This window comes from Austrofundulus limnaeus, unplaced genomic scaffold, assembly GCF_001266775.1.
Source record: "Austrofundulus limnaeus strain Quisiro unplaced genomic scaffold, Austrofundulus_limnaeus-1.0 Scaffold14, whole genome shotgun sequence".
NCBI lineage: Eukaryota > Metazoa > Chordata > Actinopteri > Cyprinodontiformes > Rivulidae > Austrofundulus > Austrofundulus limnaeus.
In genome coordinates, this window is record NW_013952416.1 from 2,220,328 (window position 1) to 2,223,795 (window position 3,468).

At 43.7% G+C, this 3,468-nt stretch overlaps 1 protein-coding gene across 2 annotated transcripts in view; it reads right to left on the reverse strand.

The window, feature by feature from the left end:
- Window positions 1-3,462, reverse strand: part of rgs7bpa (regulator of G protein signaling 7 binding protein a) — a gene marked incomplete at its 3' end in the record, with an annotated part of 8,364 nt that extends 4,902 nt beyond the window's left edge. Inside the window, 2 exon segments of one of the 2 annotated variants that reach the window (XM_014002672.1) lie at window positions 2,308-2,474; window positions 3,239-3,462. In XM_014002672.1, the coding sequence (XP_013858126.1) occupies window positions 2,308-2,474; window positions 3,239-3,388 (317 nt within the window). In that variant the 5' untranslated portion in view covers window positions 3,389-3,462. 2 annotated transcript variants of the gene reach the window in all.
- Window positions 3,463-3,468: the final 6 nt, after the last annotated feature.

Consider the following 3,468-nt stretch of genomic DNA (forward strand, 5'->3'; position numbering starts at 1 on the left):
CTTTCAGCTCAAAAAGCTACAAAACACTAATGTTTGAAAGTAAAYCTCAGATGTGTTTTAATGTTAGCAAAATAAATGTTGAAGTGTTCTGAACTCATGCATGTCTGAGTCACACTTCTTCACATCACTCTTCCTGTTTTGTGTCTGAGTTTGTCTTTTACAGCCCTGATTCTAAAGCCCAACCCTCCTGAACCACACACGCACGAGCATCCCTGCATCACCGGAGCTGTAGCGACAACTGGGCTTCAGTTTATCAAAGTGGGATAATCTTTGCCTCCTAAATCCGCCCGTGTCACCTGGAGACAAACACTAAAATGGGTTTTATTGGAAGGGGTTTGGAATTTGGTCTGGTTTTGTTTACAAGGACGGCATTATTGCACTCATCARTGGGAAGTTCCCTCTATAAAACTGYGGCGTGGTCGTCGCTGCTCAMCGACAGCAACAACAGGAAGTTCAGAACTCTAAAGAAGATGCAGGTAAAACTGAGATAGGGACAAATCATAAAATGGCAATTGAGTYATACTGTATATTGTGACTGTTAAAGCAGTTGTGTCCCTGCACAACTTCTGTTGTATATTTGAAAAGGAACAAATGGAAGAACTGGGAGCAAAGAAGGACTCAAAAATGTACACTGAATAAAAAGACTTAAGATTTTAGTGTGTTCTTGTTATAGCACAAAAAGCTAAGCTAGCAACCAGAGCTTCAAARACTTTGGAAATATGAGTTGACCAATTTTAGAGATTTTCACTGACCTCTAAAAGCTCTCTACATGTCTTGTTGCAAAGAGGACAGTGGTCAGGGTTTACAACAATGACCTTAATACTGGTATTGTTCCAACATTGACTGGGATTTGGCGAGCAGCGTGCGCTGCACACATCCTCCAAATCTCCCACCRCTGGCTGCAGTCTGTCCAATTGTTATTTAAGTAAGTTTGAAGGTGCCAAGTCAGCTGGCATCTTTAGCCCCACTGAGGAGCTCCAAATCCAGGGTTCTGTTCACCCTGCCTTTTCTCCACTGGCACCAGCATGGAKACGGGATTCTGCGGGCCAAGTCAAGGTTTTGCAGACCTCACCATCATTAAAAAAATTACATAAAATTAAAATAAATAAACAAAAACACAACAACTTGGACAAATTTCGAGCATTTAACATTAAACCAACAAATGGATAGAACACTTTTTATTGACTTTTTTTCCAAGTTATAATATTTGGAATGGATTTATTTGTTTGTAACGTTAGCAAAATATCTCACGAACCAGAGGGATTTTAATGAAAGCAGTCACTGAGTTTGCGCCTCTACTTGATTACCTTTTGGAGTCAATCTCATTCATGATGGCCATCCCAGCTGAATGACCTCAGAAAACCCTAAAAGGATTATAACTCACTAAACTTTTTAAATACTGAGCTAAAATGTGGTGTGATTGTGGCTAAAAACTATTCATGTGACATACTTTGAGTGCTAACTAATTGTGCAAAATGTGTTTTTGAAACGTTGCCATGAACTATTGGCACAAACTGAGTCTGTTAAGCAACATATCTTTTGAAGCAATGGATAGATTTGAAGAAAACGTTTAGAAAGTAAACAATGAATATAATTTCACAACCCAYTAACTCAAATTAGGATCACAGTTAATCGACATTACAAAACGCATCAATAAGCCGCAAGTTAATTTCACAAATACTGAGCTTCTCTGCTAAAAMCCTTTGCATAAACTATTAGAACTATCTGTTCGTTGCCTTCGGTCAGTTTTGCAGATAGCAAAGCTAATATGTGATTTGGTAAAAGCTGAGAGTCATCCTCAACACTTTCTGCTGCACAATAAGTAAAYAAAGTCAATAAAATGCACACATCAGAGCCATTGTCTCAATAAAGTGAACGTAYGAAAAAAAATTGTTGGTTTCACATTATTGATAAAATGATGTGGGACATTCGTCCTGGGAAGCATCCCACTTCCAGCCCACTTTGTGCATCAGCCACAGCTAAATGGAAGTGATCAGTTACAGCATGTTGTGATTACTTCCTGGCACCGCTCTCCAGCTTGAAAATGAAGTGATTATTATTTTTATGTTTTATATTTTCATGGGCTGATCTCATGTTTTGACTTTGTTTTACATTTAAATAAAAAAGGAGCAAGCTGAGTTGACTTCTTTACTTGCAAAAGATAAAAAATTACGGATGCTTGTAAAGGGGGCTGGGTGGTGGTGGAAGCGGGGGCTGCACAAGGCTCTGCAGTGTCGCAGAGCGCCCTGTTCGGCGCGGGGCGCGCGCTAACTTTCAGCACCACGGACAGCGGCTGTGCCAACTCACCCGGATATCAGGGAGAGACTCTGGTGAGCAGCTCTGGCCATTTCGCAGCCTTTAGTTCGGGTCTTGAGCATCTCGGCCCGCAGGGAGGGACAGTCAACAGTGATTTCCCCGATGGAGATGACCAGCTCACGGTAGAGAGCCACAAGTGTGTTGAATTCTTGCACGATCTGCGTTCCGGGGGGGAAAAAATGTAAAGAAAAAGGGGAGAAATGATACAGTAAGACTTCCTGCGTCTCTGCAGCACATTATTATCAGTGTGTCTGAGGGGGGGGGGGGGGGTTGGATGTGCCTTTGCGTGGCAGGTACACGCTGCTGTACTCTGACAGAGAATGTCTTAACGCGCTGCACACATTTGAGGGGAAAGCGTGACCTAAGGGGAAGTGATGCACCGCCATTTAAAAAAAAATCAATAAAATACAATAAAATAAACCCCAGAAAAGAGATTGTTCAGCTAATTTGGGAAAAGTCGGAGCTCAGGTGTTTGACTCGTTTCAGTGGCAGCTCCACATCCTGCTCAGGCTCCATGACTGATGTTTGAAGGAGTTGAAAAAAAAGGCTTGGATGGTTTTTGTCAGAGTGTGTCACAACATGGGACGTCTTGTGTCATGATCACCACAACTTATCCTGTAAGGCTTCTTCCTGCTGACATCAGACGCCCCCCCCCCCACTTTTTTTTCACTTTTTTTTTCTTAGCTATTATTATGACACTCTAAATGCAAATCACACACAGCCAGTTCTGCATGCAGAGGTGTTTCTGTTTGGCGATGCAAATGCACACAACTATTTTAGTCCAGGTGTCTCTTTCATTAATACGTCTATTGACCTGTTGTACAACTACATGCACGGAATATGAGATTGAGCCCCCCCCCCCCCCCCAACAAAGAAACTGCACTCCTTCACCAGAGGCACCACCGGCGTGCCGCAGACCTACCATTCTGCAGTCGGCCACGGCGCGCTGGGCTCTGCGCGTGCTCTCGGTGCTCTCCCTCCTCTGTGGGTCTCGGTGCGGAGGCTTGCCGATCTGGAAGATGTTCCCGGCGGATCTGGGGCGGTTTTTGCGCCCATTCGATGCAGAACTCATGCATACACATCCACCACGGAAACAGCCCTAAGACAGAACGGTTCTGGTCCCGATCTCTGCCAGCCCCCCCACCCCCACCC